The sequence below is a fragment of the Planococcus citri genome, chromosome 5 (genome assembly GCF_950023065.1).
Source record: "Planococcus citri chromosome 5, ihPlaCitr1.1, whole genome shotgun sequence".
In the NCBI taxonomy this organism is placed as follows: Eukaryota; Metazoa; Arthropoda; class Insecta; order Hemiptera; family Pseudococcidae; genus Planococcus; species Planococcus citri.
This window is the reverse complement of record NC_088681.1, coordinates 36,538,214-36,560,585: the sequence shown is the minus strand read 5'-3', so window position 1 is coordinate 36,560,585 and position 22,372 is coordinate 36,538,214. Positions and strand designations below refer to the sequence as shown.

Below are 22,372 nucleotides of genomic sequence, written 5' to 3'. Positions count from 1 at the left end.
TACCTCATACATTACCGACGTATATCCTGGAGTTGAGGAAAAAATCCGATTTATAGAGCCTCGTCTGGTATTCATATACGTACAATGTGTTTTCTTGTAACAGAAGAAGCAACGTAACAACGACATTCTCTCTAATTATCAGCTTTATAACTTTTGATGGTTATAAAAACGTGCGTACCTATATACGAGTAAGCAAGCCACACAAGGTGTATATAGGTTAATACAAAGATTATAGGTACCTATATTATAAGTTCATTCTGTAGCTATTAGATACGGACGCTTTACAATACAGTGACGCAACAGGGTTCGACATTTTGCGAAATTTGCCTTTGGGCTTTGGGTCTACATCGATTCGGTTTTTTTATTTTTCTCTGTCTCGAATGAAAACCTCAATTCGAATTTTTCTCTAGACCATCGTGTGGAAAAAATTCATTTCCAGCTTACCATTGTACAATAAGTATAGCAACATGCCAACTATAATGAGTGAAGCTTAAAGGTACCAAGACTTACTATACCTTTACCTGCTTTCAGTTCAGTCTGACTTATATACACGAAAACAAAGAAATAGTCGTACTCAGGGGAAATATATACCGTAGGTTGAAATTGGCATCTTTTTTTCCCTCGTTTATAGCACGATATAGCTAACTCAAATTGTAAAGGAAAAAAGTACCCCGACGGTCAGACTAATTTTACGATTTTTTTCCGGCTCAAATACAAGTTACACTAAAGAATTATTCAATAGCCATTCCAAGTAAATGTTGGAAAATCTGATAAAATGAGAAGAAAACGTCGCGATTATGGAATTTATTTTCTTTTTTATTCGTTTCGACGAAACAACGAGGACGACGCGACAATACCGCATATTTCTATTTGATATTAATCGTACTTTTACGATTGAAAAAAAGGTTCTGTTATGATTTAATCATAGGCATTTCTTTCGGCGGGTCAACACATTTATTATGAAATATAAATATTTGGCCGTATTTAGTTCATTGGTTGGTGCAATTGGACGAATATAGTTGCCCGCTTAATGGGAAGAAGAGGCGATCAGGAACATCGTAAATGAAGAGCATGGGTGAGAAGGGGCAACGCAAATGGTTATTCAACTTGGAATAAATATAGCTTTTGTTATAACAAACGGAATTCAAACCATATGTACTTACTGAAACATCACGCCGAGAATCAATTTTAATGATAAGTTCGCTCAAAATAATTATGATTGTTAAATGACCTAATTTTCATTCAAATCTACGCGATAGCCATCTCACACAGCCAAGTTATGTAATTTTATTTTGAGGTTTTCGTAGCGTTGTTCGAATGTTAATAATTGTGGTATATTACTCTATGTCTATAGGACGCGTAAATGGCTAAGATTCCGAATATTTTGGGGGTGTTTATTTTATAAAAGGATCGAGTTTTTATTTTAAAATGGAAATTTCACGAAAAGAATTCTAAAAATAATTTACCTACGTACGTTTTCAGTTGATGAAATATAACAGAAGTAGATTTTTAAACGTTGAAAATTCCATAAAATTTTCCCTAATGGAGTTGGAACGTTAAAATTCACTTTACACTGCAATTCAACATACTGAGTCGATTATTATGTACTTAGTTTCAAACCGTTCTGGAGCCTCCGGGCATATTTTGAAAATTCAAGATTTTCAAAAAGTGCCTCAAATTGCTTGTTAGTCAGCTACTTGACCAATTACCCGCTATTTTTCAAAAATCAGTTTCTGCCAAATCGGAATAGTGTATTTCTCCAGCGATTTCATCATTGAAAATTTGAAAAACACACTTACGGTTCTGGACCGGTAGAAACCGATCTTGGAAAACACTAACATGTACTGAACTCCTCGTTTACGAATAGCAAAGTAGATTTTATGTCATTTTTTGAGATTCTGGAATTTCCAAAATATGGCTGGAGGCTCCAGAACGGCTTGAAACCACCTCCAATAGACTATCAGCAAGTGTAAATTAGGATTTAAAGCAATTTTTCAACTTTTCAATTTTATTGACTAAGATTTTTTGCAAGAATTTCAACATCAAAAATCTGCTGAATGCTCCAAATTTGTTCCAAACGGTTCGAACCCGGTTTCGTTGAATTTGGTGGTTCAAAAATAGCGCACACATTGAATATTTGCTTCCTGAATCAATTTAGTAAAATTGTGAACCCTCTCCCCACCCCTTTGTATAACCTAAATTTGATTTTCAAAAATTCACCAAAAATTGATAAATGCACGTTGACTCCTGAAATTTCGGTTGTACATACATAATATATTTTTGTTTGTTCTTTGGATTTAGCTTGATATGGTTCAAAAAAAATTTCTGCCAAAACCTTCCTCTCTTGCAGTGCATTAGCCTATGTAAAGGAAAATTTTTCAAAAATAGGTCACTTTGAAAAATGCTTCCAAAAAATGAGGTGATTTCCGAAAATATTCACCAACTGTGATTTCTTCAATTTTCTCTCAACTTTTCTCAAGAGGGAGAGGGGGGCAAGGAGACTAACGCAGCTTTGGAAATCGAGGGATTATTTTTCAACAGGGGATTATTTAGAAAAAATGTTTAATGCAAAAGTGGAAATTTCATTTCATTTTCGAATTTTTGCCAATTGGGAGGGAGGGGGTGAAGGAAGAAATTTTGGTACCCCTGATTTTGGATTTAGGAGAAAATCAAAACATGTAGCGATTATTTTTTCATAAAATCCAACAAGGAGGAAGAAAATAATCAAATATGTAAGAGGAAAGTGTGAGGACACGTAGAGTATGAGGAGGGGCGGAGCGGAGGGAGAAAATTCGTCAAATGTCGCTGTAGAAGTAGATTATTTATTTCGCATCATTTTTTTTATGAGAATTTCTTCTTCAGGTTGGGCTGAACTTTCTCCCAATCTTCCATTCAAAAATTGCTTCCAAGGGTATTAGGCCTAAGTACCCTATGTTGCTGATCCCAAGCAACCACTTTTTTCTTGTGTGGTGTGTTCGCTTTTTCCCCACTCATTCAATCATATTTCTCAACTCATACACGTTATTTATCTTCTCATAGCATTAATTCCTTAATTTCGATTTTAGATTTGGATTGGAACTGTGTGGTTTCACAAAAAATGGCTGAAATACCTTCTTTGGTTCATGACATGATTTATCATACTCCGGTATCGCTCCAAGATTTATCAGCGATCGCATGTTAGCCTTCACATATGGAAATGTCAGAAGGATCGCTGGAGCCATTCATTGGAAAACTTCAAATACCTACCTGAAATCTAACGTTTTATTCCATTTACATCCTGGTCATTGCTGTCAAAATCCAAGACCGCTTTTGGAGTTCTACTAAACGGTTGTTTGTAAATCGCTTATTCTGAGATAAATTCGTATTTTGAACATTTTTTTCTTAACAAATATTTCACATTAATTATGCCAAAATATCGAAAAATATCATCTATGAAACTGAAGAAATATTTTGTAGCGCAGTGGTGCCAATTTCTTGGTCATTATTGCCAATTTTCAACAAAATGAGACAAATAGCCCAACACGTGGGTATACTGTTTTCTGAAATTAGCAACAATGACCAAAACATTGGCACAACTGCGATTCAAAATATTTTCCCAGTTCCAGAAAATATATATCTTCACATGTGTTTTGGTTTTGATTAATGCGAAATATTTTGGAAGAAAAAAATTGTTTTACAGATTTTTGGTTTTCTTTCTACGTATCGTTATTAGGTTGATAAGTTCTCACTTTGAGTTAGAAAAAAAAGTTTTGAAATACCAGTCCCTTTGTTCTATTTTTAGTTCGACATAGATTCGTCGTTCCCCCTCTCTCTGATATCTGATGAGGTGCTGACCTTGATTATGTACGTAGAGGTCATCAAATCATGACGAATGATGTGAACCAGTAGTCTCTACAAATTTTTTTTACCAGAAATATGAGCATTTGAAATTTTACAAAGTAACGTTAGCCATATTTTTTTACCACAAAATGGCGTTCTCAAACATTTTATTGGGAATTTTTTTCTTGTTTTTACTGAATTTTTATAGCATTTTTTAAAAAAAAATCGAACATTTCCATGATTTTTTTTTGTCAGGTATCAGATCAATTCCAATTTGATTATTAAATGGGGAGGGGAATCGTCAGCATTTATACATATATTTAGAGTCTTTATTTCGAAATGAACATACTGTAAACTATTAGTAATTTGCATGAGAATGACTTTTTTAAAACAGTCATTTTTTGGTCAAATGTACATCAACAAGTTCACCTTCCAATTCGGAGAAGCAATCGAACGAATTCTCATTAGGATAACAGAAGTGAACGTTTATTAGGTAAATTAAATCATGTGCATGTCAAAGTTCCATTCAATTCCCAGTACAGTGAACAAATAGGCTCTTCTGACACTTTGACTACGAAAACGATTTCACCAAAATTTTCATATAAATACATTAGTCATATGGGTACGGAATTGGGTAAGGTAGAGTAGATTGAATTAAACAGCGCCGTATGTTGGAAATGGAAAATGTTATCTCATAAAATGAAAAAACTTGTAGGCTCATATTTAAACAGTTCCTTGCAAATTTCATTCAGGTACAACACACTTCTCAGTAAATTACGTTTATAATCGCTCATTGACACGGCATGTTTTTTCCCAAAAGTAAAATCATAGCCTAATAATAAGCAAATTAGGAAAACAGATTCACTGAATTTTTCCCTTGCCGGATGAATCCAGGAAAAAACAATCCGTGTTTATTGTGGTTTATGCAAAAAAGCTCAAGTTTACCTATACTTGTAATAGAGTAGGTAAACATTATTAGTAACGTTTGTTGCGCATAACGTAATAGGTGTTACAAAAAGGAAGTATCACATTATAGACGAGCCTTCCTAGCAGTACTCGTATTTTCGGTTCAGTCGAGGTCTAAAGAAAAGAAGTAGAAAAAAAAGAGAATCTCATGCAAACAACGCATTTGTTAACTTAATTCATTAGATAATTGAAGTTCACACGAGGATTATAAATATTACTTAGGGTAAAAAAAAATTTTAGTCCTTGAACATATGGTACAATTATCGCAATTAATAAATGAAGCACCATAATGCGATATTATGTAGGATTTTTTTCTGCTCGGGATGACTTTTAATTTGAAGTTTCTTTCTCGATTATACATACATACATACATGCGATTCTTTTATGGTATAAAATTAAATTTCTATATGTTTGAAAAAATGTTAATTAATTTTCCCTACCAAAAAAATAATAATAATACCTACGTACGAGTACGTCGGTACATTAAACGTTATGAAAAAAAAATGTATAGAATGTCACACATTACCTGTCATGGTAATTTAATGAAGTTGACGGTGATTCATCAATATGTAGATGTACGCGAGCTATACGGTACCGTAGAATATAAATTTTATCAGCGGCTGTCGCGTGCTCCTAGTTGTTCTTTTTGCCCTTTTTTTTTCTCTCCTCCGGTATACTGGTATTATCATACGCGTCAAAACACACAAAAGAATACATTTGATTTGGCACCGAGTGACCAACAAAATCTCGCCATGGCAATGAATTGTTTACTACTGAAAAAACTTGCCCGGATGGACAATTAGAAACATCGCGGTAGTGGAAACTAGGCACTAGCCGGCGTGTACTATATTGTTTACTTTAGCGCGAGTATTTTAGCCTAACGCCGCCGCATCGGACTGGTTGAGCAGCGACCTTGAAATTGCGCCGACAAGGATAGTTAATTTGTAGAATCAAACGTTTTGCGGTTGTAATTCGCCGGCCCGAGAGTTTGGACGTTGAGGGAGACCGGAGACCTCAATGCTGGATGTCTTTGGTGTATCTCGTCTAATCTAATCTGCGTCCTAAAAAGTGAAACGGTTCGAGAGCATGGTCGGTAATGAGAGAATGGTTGAACGTACAGCGAGGGCAATACGTTGAACTTTTGAGTGGTCGTGCTGCATTGGTTATGAAAATTAAGGTTTGCGGTTTTTGTCATTGACTCGTGTTTGAATGGGGGTAGAAGTAGACGCGGTGGAGGGGTGAGGTGAGAGCTAAATATCAGCTGTATTGATGAGTTCATTGATGATTTTTATGAATGAGATTCATTCCGGTGAAAGTGTACGTACTGTGTAGCGTAATATGGAGATCGTGGTAGTATGCGAGTTCATTTGGGTATGCAAGACTATCGAGACCTGGAAGAGTAATACGAGTATTTCCATAATAAGAAGTAAACGGTAAAACTTGAATTTTTTGAAATTTTGTAACATAGGTTTGTGTGGAACGATGTAAAAGTTATCGTAATATTTTATTAGAGAGTATCATCGAGGTGTTTTTTTTTTTTTTTTTTTTTTTTTTTTTAATTTGAGAGGATCAAAGTGGCATTTTCCTTGGGGCATGTTTTGACCCTAATTTAATTGATCTGTCTCCAAGACAACTTCAGCTAGCTCAGCAGAAAATTTAAGAAAAAAATTGATCCACCCCATGACCCTAATAAAAAGAATCAACTCAGGGAATTGGAAATTTTACCGAACTCTTTTTGAGATTATATTCTTAATTCTCCAACTCCAACTTGGAAATACTTACTTAATTGAGATCATAAGTTGATTGGATTTTTTCTTCAATGTTCTGCTGAACTTTGTTGAAAACTTTTGTCGCAAACTAGAGCCATTTAGAGCCAAAGTGGACCTACATATAAAGAAAGGAGTGTTAAATCCATCATTTAGAAGACGAATCGTTGATAGCTCAAAGACACGTTTATGATTAGCTACACGAAGCAAATAAACTTCAAAGATAACTTAAAAATTACGAAGTGTATATGAGAAGCTATCTCTGTACTAATGGTACGAAAAAAATTAAGCTTTGAAAGTGAAAGCTCAAAATCGAGACGAGTTGATGATGAGATTAAGTTAGGTACTTAAATTAAGAAAAAACAGGAAGAACTCGACAACCTCGAAGCTAATATAAAATACTTGAAACAGAAACTACAAGATTACTTACTTACATGTGTTATTGGTTTATTATATTTTTTAGCATTTTCTACATAATAGAATTAAGTAAGATCTATTTTTTGTTTTCATTGCGTGTTTTCCTATTATTAAATATTTTGAAATAAAGTAGGTACTGATCTCTTCGATTTTTTAAAAGTTTGTCGTTATAATTATTATAGGTTCGTTATCTATGTAGTTTACATTATACCTGATTTATTTATTTATTTTAGCATAAGTATTATTTTTAGCATTTATTTTTTTAATAGATTTAAAAAGATCTATTTTTCGTTTTCTTTTATGTTCTTTTATTATCAAGTTCAAGTATTTTTGAATAAGGTATAGTGCTGATCTCTTCAATTTTTCGAAATTAATCGTTACAATGATTAATTATTCTGTTATCTACTTGCACTTCATTTACTTACCTGATTTATTGATTTTGTTATATTTTAGAATTTTTTAATAGACTTTTAGAGATTTATTTTTCGTTTTCTTTGGATGTTTTTCTATTAGATAATATCTGATTAATTATTTTCAAAAAACGTAGCTGTTGATCTCTTTGATTTTTTCAGAGTTGGTCGTTTTAAATTTCTTTCATTTCTTGAAAAAGTAGAATTTGTTTTTTTTTAGGGATAGAGAAGAGGGAAGGGGAGGAGAGAGAAGAAAAGGATTAATATTGGTGAGGTATGAGCTCAACTGGTTTGAAAAGTATAAATATTTTTTACAAAAAAAGCAACAATTTTTTTATGTGATTACTGATTTGGTTTGGACACTTGTAAAAACATTTAGAAATCCTTCAAATACACTTTCAAGATATCTAACAAGTTGTGAAAGTAGTGAAAAAGTAGTGAATTTTGTCAAAAAGGTAGTGAAAAAATGAAAAAAAATGTATTTATGCGCTCATTTGTAGGTATTGTTTTTTTAAATAATTCTGATTGTTCCAATTTAAATTTTTTTGGAATTGGTAATTTTTTGTGTGTGGGGGAGGGGGAGGGGGTCGAGTGGAGAGCTTTCTGTAAATTTGGTTTAAAAAAGGTATAGTGATTTTTTCCAAAACATTCCGTTAGATACTTTGAGTATAGCAAATGAAATTGTTTAAAAAATTATGAGTATATCTACACCTAGAATTGAGAGATTGCTCAAAAATCATGAAAAGATCTGTTGTTTTTTAAACTTTTTTTTTCAATTTTTTATGGAAAATTCTCATGATTTTTAAAACATTTTTCAACCAGAGTTTCTAATGAGATTTTCGAATAATATGGTAATTATTATCCGTTTTTGATGAATTTTTACATTTTTGAGTAGACATCATAATTATTCATAACAATACTTATAGTAATATTTTACTATTCAATAATGCTCTATTAACGTGGAATTATGGCAAAATTTTAACATTTTTTGCATTCTTTATGCACAATTTTGGAAAGGTATTTTTTCTCTTTTTACATAAAAAATTAAAATATGTAATTGGTAAATTTTCTTACAGCATTTTAGGAAATTTTTTTCAATAAAAGTAAAGATCCTTTACTTGACGAGTGAAGCGCACTCTGCATGAAAGCTTCGTAATATCTTGTAACTGCTTGCATTTATGCAATGCATGCATATGAGTCGCTTAGCTTAGGTGTGTCATATTCTGAAATGAATGCTGTTTTTTAAACATGACACTGACGGGTTGTTTGAGAAATCATAAACATGTGACAGTTTGTGGTTTAGTTACCAATGTGTACTTTCCTGCTTGTAGAGCACGTGCTTCAAACATAGATATAATGTCTAAGTATTCGTAAATTTTTAGTGTCTACAAAACGTATTTGTATTTTAATATGTACCTAATCGTATCGAGAGAATTCATTCATATCTAGAGACAGTGTCGTATGAGGACCGGGGGGGGGGGTGGGAATTCGCCAAATAATAATTCTCCGAATATTCAATCGTGATTACCTGCATTATTTTATTCTCGCAGAAAGTGGGCGATGGTTTGAATGTAAATTCTCAATTTATATTATGCATATTCGTAGGTAAGACTAGGTATACAAATTTGTATAGAATCAATAATGTTCATTACCAGACGATTCGCATCATTCTGAACGAATTCGTAATTGTAATTTTCCAATGGAAATGATCACATCACACATGCATAAAACCAAATATAGAGAAAATAAATAAATATCAGTGGGTTTACATCCTATCACATCCTATAAAAGGGCACGAATGAAAAAAAATTCTACTGCAGCGCATCTTTTTTTTTGGAGTGGGGAAGGGGAGAGAGCGCATTATGTACATATTATCGAAACACATTCGATTGTTTTATTGGCACGTGTTCAAGTTGTATTTGTCATCTATTTAATTTAGATACGATAAATATCCAATTTTTTCATCGACGTCGAAATTGCCTTAAAACAAGGAGCAATATCTCTCACAGCGGTGTCAAACAAGTTGCCTATGTAGAAATATACTTGAATTAATCGCGACGCGACGGTGGCATTTCAAATAGGCCGATCAAACGTAGATAATACATATTAATCTAGTGAAAGTAATAATTTCATCAATTTAACGAGACGAATTCGGTAAACTTAAAAGTTCGTAGCAATGTGAAAATGCGTCTGGTTGATTATTTCACATGTTCGTGACCTTGGTCCGGTCTCTCAAGGTATTTAAAATAAGGCGTGGGTTAGATTAAAATAACACTTTTGTAATAGCACGAGACGTATACATATACCTACATACAATGTAAGTACGTATGTGCGAACAAATTTATAAATGCATAAATTGAGTTCCTAGGTAGATAATTAATTCAACATACGAGTATTATACTTACCTACTTATAGATAAAAAATGTTTTTGGTGTTACCTATATCAATTTTGTTTCTATGTATAGAAAAATTTTGGACTGGAGATACTTAGTCAGGACTGCATTTTTACGTTTTATTTCTAATGCAAAATCCTATGTTAAATCCCATTAGAACATTGAGGGGCCGAGAGGCACGGATTGATCTGCACCGATTTGGCTGAAATTTTTTTGTGAACTACATATCACTAAAAGAAAAGAATGAGGGAAGTGGCACCTGAAAATTGTAATGTAGACAATAGACATTAGACAACCCTAGTGTGTAACTTCAAAAAAAAAGAGAAGAAAATGAAAAATTGCGCCAAAAAAATTGGGAAAATGACTGGTAGGCCTATTTTTTGAAATGTTGAACCTGAAGTGGTGTCATCAATAAAATAAATACAAAAATAACTAATTTATTTAAATTTTAGCTTTTGAAAAAAAGGGCGAAGAAACCAGATAGCCTCAACTTATCTTTTCTAAACCGAAAATTGAAAGAAAAAAAGAGTAAAATCCAAACTTGTTTCAGGAATAATATTGAACTTGTATGCAATATTTACACGAATTAGAAGTTTTTTCCTAATCAAGCAGCCGATAATAATCTACCTCGTGAGAAATTCAATTTACATGCAATAAAACCACAAAAATTCAAATAAGTGCAAAAAATCGCATACTACTCCAGATACTTACACGAGTATGCTAACTAAACCACACAATAAATTGTATGTAATATGACGTAAAGAAATTCTTATACGATTTTTTAGGTAATGCCCGCGCGCATATCGAGATTTATGGAGATCACGGGAGTGAAATATTGTGACATTTATGACTTCTCATGTAACATATTCGTTCTACATTTTAATTGAAGGTGCAAGAGGTGAAAAAAAAACTACGTATACGTTTTATTTTATATTACAAAAAAAAAAAAAAATGAAAAATATTTTAAAAATATGAAATATCAACATGAAAACAAACTACCTACAGTGAGAGTGAAAGAGATCGAAAGGTTTATAATTTTGATGTACTAGATTCGTAAGATTTAGTCGATGACACAGATTCTACATCTTTTTTGTTGTAATGCTGGCTGCCGCTGCCGTACGAATCATAGCTATATTGCTGAGGAACACTAAATAAAGGCTTATATTTGGTATCTGTGCTCGGGTACACGTAAGCGTATCCATTCTCCGAGTACTTATTTTCTTCTTGAGACGATGGAGAGTCTTGCACAACGTATTTATCTACAGGTAAAGGCACCGGAGCCAGTTTCGTCGTATAAGATGGCTCTTGCAACGAACTTGAAAGTTTTGTGGCGTACGAATGTTCTTGCAAAGGACTAGCCAATTTGGTCTGGTAAGCGTGTTCTTGTAGTGAACTATCATGCTGGATATTGGCAGCGTAATGCGTAGAGCCTTCTTTACCTAATGTGGCTACTAGATACGAAGTAGGCACGTATTTCTTAGCGTACACATTCTTATCGTAATATTTATAAGCTGCCGGTTGGACGTATTTGTACTCCGGATACTGGTAAGCTTCCTGCGAAGGTGCATATGAAGCTGCGTATTTGGTATCTTGGTATGCTTCGTTGGAGTAAGCGTAGCTCGGAGTAGAAGCTTCCACTTCTGGTACGAAAGCTGGTTTCTTGGGACTCTTGTATATGGTTTTTGGAGTTATATAGGCTGTATCTGGAATATTTTGGTATTGATCTTCAGGTACGGCGTAAGGTACTGGGACATATTTGATGTAATATTGCGTTGGTGGTTGGTGTTCTGCTTGTTGTTGTTGTTGTTGGTAATCGTAAGCGATTTTTTTTGGCGCCACGTAACCCAAAGCTGCCTGATCTGAGTATCCTACGACTGGAGCTAAAGAAGCGTAGATATTACCGTGTGATAAACTTTGGTGTTTCTCGGGTAAACTTTTCGGCGTCGATTCGTATTTGACGAAAGTTTGACTGGTTTGGTAATCTTTACCGATGACTGCTACTTTATAAGATGGGTTCTCGTTGTAATCGGATTTTTGGTTCAGATCCGTGATGGCATAAGCGTGTTGAAATTTCGGCGTAGCGTAACTTTCAGGTTGTTGTGGCTCGTGAATCGGTGTCACATTTGGTGTCTGTAAAAGGAATATTATAGTATAGGAAACGTAATCAAAGATGGAATAGGCTAGGAAAAAAAACTCCCTATCGGATGAATATCCGATATTTTTTTAATAGAGTAGTTGTACCTTGTACGGCGCGTAAAATCCATACTTATGAGGTTTCGCCGGCGTCTCTTTTACATCAGGATTATAATAGGTTGCCGGAGGGTAAGCACCCGGAATCACCGCTACCGGTACTTTGGCCTCAGACAGTTGTAGAGTGTTGGGTATTACGTAGACGGGTATTTTAGTTAATGCGTAATCCGCAGACACGGCGTCGTTAACATCTCTAGAATTGGTCTTCTTTACGTTATCTTCGGCTCGGATGACGACGTAAAAGAGTAAAATTGAGACGTAAATCTGTAACAAGACGGACACATCTTGGTTAACTTTCATGATCCCCGACTGATTTACAATTTCATTAATTGTTACGTGAACGTCTCTCATTCATTATCGTAAATTTTATTATAAGGTACGTGGCTTCGCGCGATGTCTTTTCCAGTTCGCTAAAGCACGCTATGATTCGTGTTTTTTTTCCATTCAATATACAGTGTGTCCCATCAAAACTCACCAGATTGAGAAATGACCATTTTTTTTGCGATTTTTGTTGTTCCCATTTCGTAAAACTGCTGGGTTCGTACAATAAAAAAATGGTGAAATTTGAATCTTGCCAAAAGCCCCCTCCCCCCCCCTTCAAGCTGTGAAAAATGTGATGAAAACCATTTTCGTTGCATTCTTAATTCCTGCTTTGAAATTCTTATAATTAACTCCGTTTCCTGGGAAAACACTCTCCTGGTTTCCAAACAATGTTGATCCCCACTGTACAGAACCCCCTACACCATTGGGAAAAATCGAAAAATGAAATAAAGCCAAAGTTGGCCAATTTTTTTGTACAAATTCGTCAAAGCTGAGAGAAATTTTTCAAAAATTAGAAAGCTATGTGGGGGGAGGGGGGGACTTTAATTGGTACAATTTTGACTCAACAACAAAACTACTGTAAAAAAAGTATGTTTCTTATTTAATTTTTTTGATTTTTCAAAACTTTTTAAAAGTTCTGTAAGGTACAAGGAACCAACATAACTTAAGGCATCGAAAAAGATTTTGTCCTGAAATGTTGGAGGGGGTTTATTAAAAGATATTGTAAAGCATAAATCAGACAAAATAAATTTTTAATTTAAAAATGAAAACTTTTTAAAAAAAGAAAAAAAATCCCCAAATTTGAAAAAATCTCTTAATTAGAATAGGGGAGTTTCTTTTTTAAAAAAATTCCCAAATTTTTAGAGAAGAATATTTTTACATTTTTTAGGAAAGAAAATTCTTAAATTTGTTTTTAAATTGAAAAAAAATTTTTAGTAATATTTTTTATTGTATTTTGTGGATTTTTCAACATTGTTGAGCTCCATGCAGGAAGACCAACCAGCATTGCTGGGGGGGGGGGGGTGGAGAGCATTTTTTTATTTATTAGAAAGAGGATCATTTAGAAGACTTTTGCTTCAAAAATTGAGAATTTTGATGAACTTTGATAGTTTTCAACTTTGTGAGAGCTACCAAATCCTTTTCTTTAGGGGTATAAGGAGAAATCTAATTATGAAAAATTATTTTCTCGTAAAATCCAACCACTTGAAAAGTGAAACTTCATGACTGCATGTACGAGTAAATTCTCCTAAAAATTATTGAGAAGGCAAACTCCATTGAAGAAGATGACAGTTGAAATGAATTTTTGACTTCAAACTAAGTTATATGTAAGTACAAAACAAAAAGTTTCTTGAATTTTTACGAAAAATTATGTGAAAGTTCACTTCTGACGAGTTGGAGACTATCCAAAAAACGTTGACCTTTCTTAGTTGTGTAGAGAGTTTAGCCAGAAGCCCTCAAAGTAGGCTCAATTTTATATAAAGATTCAATGTTTTGTCATTTTGGGTAATAACACCTCTGCAGTATCTTCGTCCCCATTTTCCCTCCAAAAAAATGTAATTTGAATTTTTGTATCTCCTCGACTCATTGACTGGAAAATTTAATTCCACTTTCAGTCCTCTACCAGCGATTTCATTCTTAAAGTGGAGGGGGGGGGGTCGTGAAAATTACAAAACCGTCGAAAAAATTTTACATGAATGTAATGTTGGGTTTTTTTATTTTTTCGTCAAAATTCAATCCAAGATTGCTATAATATTGCAATCACCAAAGCCGAATCCATATGTCTAGTTTTGTTGAAAAATCACCAACTTTGATTTTTGATTCAATACAAAAATAGCAATGACTGCGTCTTCTCGTAAAAGTTGATTTGTAAAATGAAGAGTCCTACGAAAAATTTCAGCAAAGGAAACTAGAAGATTTAACCAAGGGCTATTTGGAAATTTTTTCTGCGTTGATACTCGTAATTTGGAACCACTGTTGTACGCAAACCGCTCATGGTTGTCCAATTTCAATAACAAAAAAAAAATATGTAGATTTTTTATGATTTTATTATAGGATTTCCTAACGTTTCCCTAATTTAGCAAAATGAATATTTTAATGAGATTTATTTTTGATTACGAATGATCAATAAATTAAACAGAAGCAATATTTCTTATGAGATGAAGTATGTACTTATTGAGTAAAATCTACTCTCTTGAAACAGTGAAATTTCACTGCTTAGCAGTCACGACATTTTGCCTTCTTAAAAGCAGTAGTTTTTCACTGTTTTGCAGAAAAAAACTACTGCTTTTAAGAAGCCAAAATGTCGTGACTGCTAAGCAGTGAAATTTCACTGTTTCAAATTTAGAGAGTAGAAAAAAAATAATTTCCTGAAAAACTTTTCAGTTGAAAACCATTATGCTGGCGAAAAATGATAGATTATGAATAGAAAAATGAGCTAGGGCTAGACATTCAGCATTATTCTTGAATCTCAAATAAAATACCTGTATTTTGTATTCATACATGTACATGCAACCTTATTTTCATATTTACTCATGCATTTCACTATTTTCACCTGTTCGTTCATTCCAGGGTTGGCTCAAAACTGAAGTCGAGCTTATATTAATTCAAAAACTAGAAATGGCCTCCGGAAGAACGATTCCTTACGTGCGTGGTAATTTTCTCAAATCTCCAATATCACTGCAAAAATTATCATCAATCAACATTAGCCTAGATATATGGCGCTATGAAATAGATAAACATCGTCGAAGTTCTAAATTGGAGTCGTTTCAACCCAGTCAATGCATTTCAGTAGATTCGATGCTGCCCGAAATACCTCGTGAAATTCGTGATATGATCCAAGAATATGTCAGCAGATTCGGACTTTCATTAAGCAAGTGGCTACGCGGGCATTACTCTAAAATATTCTGCTTATATCACAAGCATCATAACGAAATTCTGAATCACTTCGACGCGTTTGCTTTGGATTCTTACGGTGATATTCTTTACGTGAAAACAGCCGAAAAAATGATTTATTGCGATGGATTGAGTGCGATTGAAAAGTTCGTAATTGCTCATGTGTATTCCTTCGAGGAAGATGTCGTACGAATTTGGCCATCTTTACGTGGGAAAGTGATAGACCTTACGCATTTTCGTTCTTCTGTACTCATGGGCTTGTGTTCGCGGTTGTTTGGACTCAGAAAATTGGATTTTTTAAATAATGACATGTGAATGGTTATTTGCAATGAATGTGTCAGCACGCTTTTAATCGCGCCGTTCAATACTCATCATTATTATGGGAGAGCTGCTCACTTCAATTTCTGTATTTTCGCAGACCAATCATTCTCAACGAGTTATAAATTTAATTTTAAGTAATTATTTTAATCTACATGACAATGTTTCCAAAATCTATCTCGCAATTATTGTTTGTATTTTTGTAATAAAATTTGTATTTTTTTTGTTTTTACACTGCTCTTATATTATGAATTTGCTAGTCGTTCTATACGTAAAATGTGCCAAAAAAAACTATCTTCCAACCAGTTTATGTTGTAGTCTGTTGGGAAATCATGAAAAAGTTATCAAATTCTAACGAAGCTACTCGTATACGTATTGTGAATTGCGTTGGATAAATTAGGATTCAGTTCAAAAGAGAACATTTCCAATGACTTGGATGGAATTAGCTGAACTAAGACAATTCAAAAATTGACCTGTATCAAAAAAAAAAAATCTTGGGAGCACTTTTTTGTGATCAAAGAGGAAAGTACCCAGGGTAAAAGTTTGAATATTTTCCGTACGAGGAAGCAAGAAGAAGCACAAGAAAAAATACAATTAAGTATGCAAAAAAATTTTGAAAATGTCTTAAAATTTGGAGATTTTGTTAAATACTCTGCAATTTCTGCCTGTGTTTCGTTTTGAGAAGGTAGCTGTGTCATGCCATCATGTCTGATCTTGGAAGGTACCTAAGCAAAAAGTAGATATGTAGGTACATCTGATGCTTCTTTCTTGGGCAATTCTACTGGAATCAGTTCTGGAAAATTGGAGTAGAAATTTTCAGAATGGTTTCATTCCTTTTGATGCGAATACGATGAACAAATCTGACGATGTGATCGACACTCGATGGGACACCTTGTATGTATTATAAGTGCATATATTTGTTGCATCGCAACTTGAACATGTTTTGTACCTCGTGAAGCCGCACGTTAGATAGCTTATGCGAGAATTACCCGGACTTTTTATTTATAGCTTGACATCTGTCCACCCTTTGTGAGACCGAGCTCGAGCTCGAGCTCGCTTTCGAGCAAGTTTCAATTTTCATTGTAATTGCAATTTATTAAACGTTGTTGTTAATCGATTTTATGCAAATTACAAAAGCCTATAAACAAACTTTTACTCGTCTCGAGTGAAACTTTGTTTACCGCGTAATTGTGTCATTGAAAACAACTTCGCGTTATTACAGTAGTTCCTCTATAGATAAAATCATACCAGCAACGAGGATAATATCGCGTGAAAAGTCTTTTATTTAATTCGAAACTTGGTCAGAAAATATTTATTATTATAGGTTCAAAGATATGCGAATATTGCCATAAGCTTACAGCATCTCGTCTCTCGCAAAAGTGTATTATTATAAATACGAGTACCACTAACCAGGAAACCTGCTCGAATTGTGGCAGTAAAATAGTAGTTTAGTAGATCAAATTGAAAGTAAGGTGGGTAATACCCGATAATTTCATTCATATCTTCCGGTTTCGATTTGTTTTATTACATATTGATGATCGAAATTCGGCCAATGTCGACTTACATCACGTAATAGTCCAGTAACCAAGTCTTGACCGGGTGTCAGTCAAATAACTCTCAATTTTTATGACTATAACAGATTAATACCTAACCTACTCATGTTGAGAGCTTCAATACGTATTTTCAGTTTGTAAATAATTCATAAATCATGTCGTGAAAATCGGTGATAGGGTTTCTTATATCAATCAAGTGTTTTCTGTTTCAAATCATCTCATTGTTCTTTAACCATCTTACTCTTCAGATTTGACAACCAATGACCCACCTGAGAATCAACTTTCAAGGGGTTAGCACGATCTTTTAATCTCAAAACTCTTCTTTCATGATTCTTCAAATTTTTGGAACATCATGGTTCACTTCTTAAAATTTCTACTTTCTCCTTATATGAACTACCTTTTTATAGTAGGGTATCCAAAATCCATGTTCTATGACTGACAACCTACATCGCTAAAAAATTTGATTCAAAAAGTACACACAAAATTTAACATCCTCCTCCCTACATTTCAGAGTGTCCGAGTCCTACTTTTTATCAAAATGTTCAGCTTTCATTTCAATAAAACTTTAAATTTTCAATTCATTTTTCTTTTTCTTGGAATTTTGAACATTTTTTGTTGTGTTTCCCGCAGTCTTTAGCTGATGGAAAAATACAAAAATTCAAAAAATTTTCCCCCTTGCTTCATTTGTGCTGAAACACAATATTCATTTACTCGTACTTTCTTTTCTTTGTTGAAAGACATCTTTAAAGAACAATTTTTTTTTCAAATTTTCAAAATGTACCTAAGTATGATAAAAATACCTCTTTTGATGTTCTGAACTGAAAATTTTCCAAAGATGTTACGTCTTTGCTTCGCTTTCTAAAGTCATTATTTTTGATGAATTAATTTGCGTTTACATAATACAATTACGGTTGAAAAATGATGATAATGATTTTTATTAAAAAGGCTCAAAACAAGTTCAAAAATTGAAAAAACGAAAAATTGAGTTCGTAAAAGTATTGTCAAATCTCCCCCTCCCCCTTCGGAAAAAACTATAGTAAAACTCCATAACACAGATAAAGTGAAAATTCTGGATATAAAATTTTGATCCCTCTCCTTTTTCTAAAAAAAAAAGGTCGTGAAATGTTCGCAGAATTCTCTGCCCATGAAAAATTGAAATGGCGAAAGTATTTTTGACACCCCCCCCCCTTCTACTGAAAAAATCTTTAAATGTCCAACGATAATGAGTATGACGAAACAGCGAAAAATTTACGTGTAAAATGTTGAACCTTCCTCCCTCCCGGGTCCTCATTAAAAAAAATCCCAAAGTGTTTGAAGAATGTCCTGCCAAAAGTCTCATTTAAGTCCAGCTTTTTCGTTTTTAAGAAATTTGTTATTTACATCTTGATACGTACTTGTGTAGTGACCTCAAAAACCAAGTGAATTCTCATTGTGATAAGTAAAGCCACAACCAAAATCATGTAATATAAGGCTGAGTATCAGAAACTTTTTTTTTTTGTGTACTTTCTTCCTCCCCTTCCACCCTCTAAAACCGATATAATTCAATGGAATTCGGAATTTCTTTTGAGGAAGCATCGCATGATAGTCAATATGATATCTTCTTCAACATTTGAATATTTTTGATAAAATCTGTAGTATGTAATTGAAAAAATTTTCAACTTGTGGAGAGGATGAGAGAGAGGGAAGAGATCTTGATCAAAATCCTGATAATTTTTTATTGCAGTCGACTTATTTATAATACATTTTTGTCTCTATGTTTCAGGTGAGTTCAGAATTTCCAATTTGATAATAAAAAGAAACTTTAGGTGAGTAGATTATTTTTCACTTTATTTTATTAGGGAAAGAATTTGAGGGGGAGCTGCAATTACAACTTAGAAATTCATCGCTGACGCAGCTTAAAATATTGATTATTCAAATCGATCGAATTTACTCCAATTCCTTCAATTTTGTTTCCAAATTACATACCTACTTTAATCGTAATTTTTGAGGTTCGTCATCAAAGAGCTGCTTTGTGTTTTTGAGGGGGGGGGGCATTTTCAATATGTACAATGTTCAGCTTTTGGTAACCGCTTCTCCTGCATCCCTCCATTTTCTTCGTGAAAACTTGTTGAAATTTGACACACTAAAAAAGCCATGCTACCGAAATCTCAGAATCAAACTCTGAACTGCTGAAGTTGATTTTTCGATTTTTGAAAGTTTTTTGAAAATGATGGAAATTGTCTATCGGAAAATATAATGAATCAATTTTTCAAAAAAACGTGTAAGGTAAATCGTAAGATAAAAATTTAGTAATTCATTTTTATGCTAAATTAGACACCTCCCTCTCCATTGATCGCAACCATTTTTGAGCAATTGAAAGTTCCAAAACCAAAATTTCAGCAGCTCAAATTGATTTTTCTATTTTTGGCGAATTTTTCAAAATTCAAAATTACTATTTTTGAGCATTAGAACTTTAAAATTTTTCCTTGATTTTCCCCCAGAACCTTGAAGTTCCCCGAATGAAAGTTTAATGAATTTCGCTTTTGCTGGAGATTCCTATATAGTTCGAATTTTTTTTCTTTTTATAAAAAGTTAAAACATTGAACAATCTTGTAACGAAAACAAAATACTTTTCTCTGGAAAATTTCTGAAAACTGCATGAACAGTCAAATTCTGCGTAAATTTTATTGAAAAGTTGCAGATCTCACCTGAGAATTTTGACTTACAATTTGAGTATTCGATTTCTGTAGTCACTAAACTATGGAAACCCTCGTTCTCAAATTTGAGATGGTATTTCGAATGAAGAAAGGACACAGAGTCGTGAGAGTCATCTTCAGCAAAAATTACCTTTTCCAAACACAAATTTCAGAGTCCTTGAAATCACCAAAGTTTTCAAGATGGGAGTTTACTCGCCAACTTTTGAAAAAGTAAATTGAAAAGCTCGACTGAACAGCTGTGAAATTTCACAAATACTTACGTATCATTGGGGAGGGGAGGGGAGGGTATTTTTGAGGTCTGCCTTGTCCTGTGTGAAAAAATGCCGATCTACTTGCCTGAATTTAGCTCAAAAGAGGTCGTAATCGACCTTTGTTGATTTTGTTGAGGAGCTGGGATAAAAAAAAGTTTCGAACCATTTGCTGCAGAAATTAAAGATTCGATGATTTTTTTTAAAATGAAGAGTGATATTCCAAAACTCGCTTTGTCCATTTTCACAACTTTTCAGGAAAGAGGAAAAACAGTTTCCCTTTAAACGGGTAAATTGGCTTTTTAGGCGAGTTTAACACTTTATTTGGGTGGATTTGTGATGTAGGAGTGTAGGCAAACACTTCATCCACCAAATACTGCTGAAAAAAATTTCAATAAAAATGGACAAAGTGCGTTTTGGAAGATTATTTTTTTTTAAATTTTTAGTGAATTGGCTATTTTGGTGAGTTTAACACCTCATTTTGGTAGGTTGATGATGTAGGAATGTGAGTTACTACTTCATCTACCAGGTACCGCTGAAAAACGCACTTCGATAAAAATGGACAAAGCGAGTTTTGGAATATCACTCTTCAAATACAAGATTAGATTATACATACTTGAGTATCTTTTTTCAAACTTTATTTTTTGTATATATTCTGTGTTTCTTTTTGCTCCAATTTATATCTCATTTCATCATTTGTATAGGTAACTTATTTGAGATTATTCGTTTTACAAAATGCAGACAAATCAAATAACAAATTGTAGTTCGTGAGAAATAATAATATTTTCTGAGCATAGAAAACTATAATTACAAATTTTAATTGAAATGTTGCAGAAGAAACCGTAAACCTTCGTTTCTTTGTGTGTGTATGTTTTTTCAAACCTAATTGCCTAGTCTAATTTGAGAGATGTTTCAATTCCAAAGATAAGGGTTGCTTCGCTCCCTTGATAACTACCTATCGAATAATCTAATTAAATACTTCAGCTCTTTCGTATCGAATTACTTTTATTCAAATGTCACTCTCATTTAGTTTCGTTTCCATTCAAGTATAGTCAATTTTACGGGTCAATTCGTAAGTAAATTATAAGGATACTTCCTGGTCTTTTTGAAAATTCAAATCTTATTCGTATAAAAATTAATTAACAACACTGTGACAGTTTTTCCTCCCTATAATACACTTTTAATTTTTCCACGAAGTCGTTTAACAACATCCACTCGTACATATCTACGATAAAACAGCAAGATTGATCTTGGAACACGACGAAAAAAAAGTCTTGACCATGAAACCGAAATTCGTCTCGAAATTAGCACAACTAAAAGTCACCGGATCACCGCATTTAGATGATAAATTTTCGATAATCTAGATGTAAAAAAATTCAGCGTACTTACCGATTTCATTTTAACACCAAATGATGACTTTTTCGATAAAATAAATAATAAATAAATCGCACACACTATCCACGTTTATCACTCATTGGTTATCTCGAGAAGGACTTTAACGAGTGTGCACGTTGAGAAAGTAATCCGTAAAAATACCTCTAATTCTGTTCGAAGTTATTTAAAGATGACATAATACTTTTGTGGAGGTACGTTGCGTACCCTTTCACTATGCGGAGGAGAACATTCCAGTAAAATATAGTTTTTTATTTAAATGCCCGTTAATCTTCTTAAATGTGTATCGTTTAGTTACGCAAAAAATATACACAGCGCACACATCTCGTAGACTAGTTTCAAGAAGCGGTTTGTACTCGTATGTTGTGGCAATTTGTCAGGGTGAATAACCGGATTTCATTCCGTCGAGGAAGTACATCTTTGATCCGGTTTTGTCGATTGCCAATTGAAAATGATCAAAAATGATCACAATTGCCCGCCAGTCATTACGCTTCTTCTGGTTACCTAATTCGATAATGATAATTTCTGGGAAACTTATTGCGTCTGGTCGTCGTCGTGTCCATAGAAAAACAAACCGATAAATATAATATTTCGACGAATTGAGAAATATTTATAACGCACAACTTACCACGCAGGAAGTAATAAAAAAGTTTCGATGCAAAAGCTACACTCGAAAGCACGTAGCTGAAAATCGTGTCGAAATTTCACGCTATGATGCCGCCGCCGCGCCACGCCGCGCCGCCGGTAGTTTTGCAAGCTCATTGGTTAAAGTACCTTTATAATTGAACCCTTTTCTCTCTATAATTATTATAAATCGGTCAGCTTTTTCGGCCTCAATTTGTCCCATTCGTGGAAATGAAACCAAAAAAAGTACCTATATTAATTCGTTCGAAACTATAAATTAATCGCCGGATGGGAATTTTTTGCTCTG

The 22,372-nt window shown here is 33.6% G+C and overlaps 2 protein-coding genes across 3 annotated transcripts in view; both read right to left on the bottom strand.

Annotated features, from left to right (window-relative positions):
• The window catches only part of LOC135846946 (endothelin-converting enzyme homolog), a 46,408-nt gene extending 40,772 nt beyond the window's left edge, over positions 1-5,636 (bottom strand). For both annotated transcript variants that reach the window (XM_065366318.1, XM_065366319.1), the window contains exon 1: positions 5,312-5,636. In XM_065366318.1, the coding sequence (XP_065222390.1) occupies positions 5,312-5,318 (7 nt within the window). In that variant the 5' untranslated portion in view covers positions 5,319-5,636. The remainder of the gene's footprint in view (positions 1-5,311) is intronic.
• A 5,052-nt stretch (positions 5,637-10,688) lies between these two features.
• LOC135846951 (uncharacterized) lies at positions 10,689-21,774 on the bottom strand. The gene is made up of 3 exons (XM_065366325.1): positions 21,439-21,774; positions 12,013-12,285; positions 10,689-11,901 (listed from the first exon to the last, which is right to left on the bottom strand). Exons 1-3 carry the CDS (start codon positions 21,445-21,447, stop codon positions 10,801-10,803), a joined length of 1,383 nt encoding a protein of 460 aa, XP_065222397.1. The 5' UTR covers positions 21,448-21,774; the 3' UTR covers positions 10,689-10,800.
• Positions 21,775-22,372: the final 598 nt, after the last annotated feature.